The sequence below is a fragment of the Aplysia californica genome, unplaced genomic scaffold (assembly GCF_000002075.1).
Source record: "Aplysia californica isolate F4 #8 unplaced genomic scaffold, AplCal3.0 scaffold01022, whole genome shotgun sequence".
NCBI classification, from domain to species: domain Eukaryota; kingdom Metazoa; phylum Mollusca; class Gastropoda; order Aplysiida; family Aplysiidae; genus Aplysia; species Aplysia californica.
In genome coordinates, this window is record NW_004798292.1 from 186120 (window position 1) to 187307 (window position 1188).

The 1188-nt window shown below is 40.5% G+C and overlaps 1 protein-coding gene across 1 annotated transcript in view; it reads left to right on the forward strand.

Annotated features, from left to right (window-relative positions):
- LOC101858141 overlaps positions 1-1188 on the forward strand; it is a gene marked incomplete at its 3' end in the record, with an annotated part of 55210 nt that overhangs the window by 36654 nt on the left and 17368 nt on the right. Inside the window, 1 exon segment of the mRNA XM_013089708.1 lies at positions 916-1010. Coding sequence (XP_012945162.1) covers positions 916-1010 — 95 coding nt within the window.

Genomic DNA, 1188 nt, shown 5'->3' on the forward strand with positions numbered 1-1188 from the left:
GAGCGTGTGTAATGTTTGAACGGGTGGTGGTGGGGGTGGGCGTGAAGAGATTTTTTTTTTACATGCCAAAGTCGAGCAGTCTTGTTTTCTCGCAGTACCTTTTGAAGTCCTTTTCAAATGAAGTATTGTCCGGGAACGTTGCCCTAACCACAATAATTGAAGTATCTGAATATTCAGACATTTAAAAATCTTTAGCTCAATGCAAAAAAATGCTTCCTCCCAGTCCTCGCAGAATGGCAGAATGAAAGATGACGTCGAAATAGTCTCAAATATCAAAAAAATCTGGAGAACAGAAAGAGGTCAAGTTTATTTTCCCGTGCTTTCGGATAAATAGTCACTTCGTAATAATAGCTATTCACAAACCACTAAACTCGGCCAGCAAACTTTACACGTTTGCCCATGTTGCTTTTTTTATAATGTATTGGGACAAAAAATTATAGGCGTAGTTTTCCCGTGCCTGTTCTATGACCTTAATTTTTAGGCATCCTCTGTGAGGTGCTAGAAACAAAATATGTGTGCCAACGAAATCTTTAGTTCGCCATTTTCAGCATATCCCTCTAATATATTTTTTGTCTTTTTTAAACTAAGCGTAACTTTTTTCTTCTTCAGCTATCTATACATTTATTGTTTATTTATTACAGATTGGTTGAATTTGATTCTCTCATCACTTTTTGCCAATGGAACTTAAGCTCATCAGACTCAAAACTGTGGGTGCTTGGCGGGTGCTCTCGTGTGGTTTGTTCCTTCTTTCCTATCAATCATCTATCATCCTTATAATAATTTCTCCTCCTTCTTTTTTGTGTTTGTTACTCTCTTGTAACACCACTAATATTTGGCAGTTATATGACATTAATGTGTCGCAAGTGCCGTAAAACACTTACTAAAACTAAACCAAGAGTCTTCATTGCTATTCAGCGCAAGTGCCGTGGCATGTCATGCGACTCGTGGACTGCTGACAACATACCTTGGTTCGGGGGAGCTAGCACCGCGGTGGGGGAGTTCCGCTTTTAGTAAGTCGTGTGTGTGTATGTGTGTGTGTGTGTGTGTGTGTGTGTGTGTGTGAGTGTGTCTGTGTTTGTTTGTGTTTGTGTGTGTGTGTGTGTGAGTGAGACAGAGAGAGAGGGGGGGAGGTAGAGAGAGAGAGACCAAGAGAGGGGTAGCTAGAGAGAGAGAGAAAATGTGTGTATG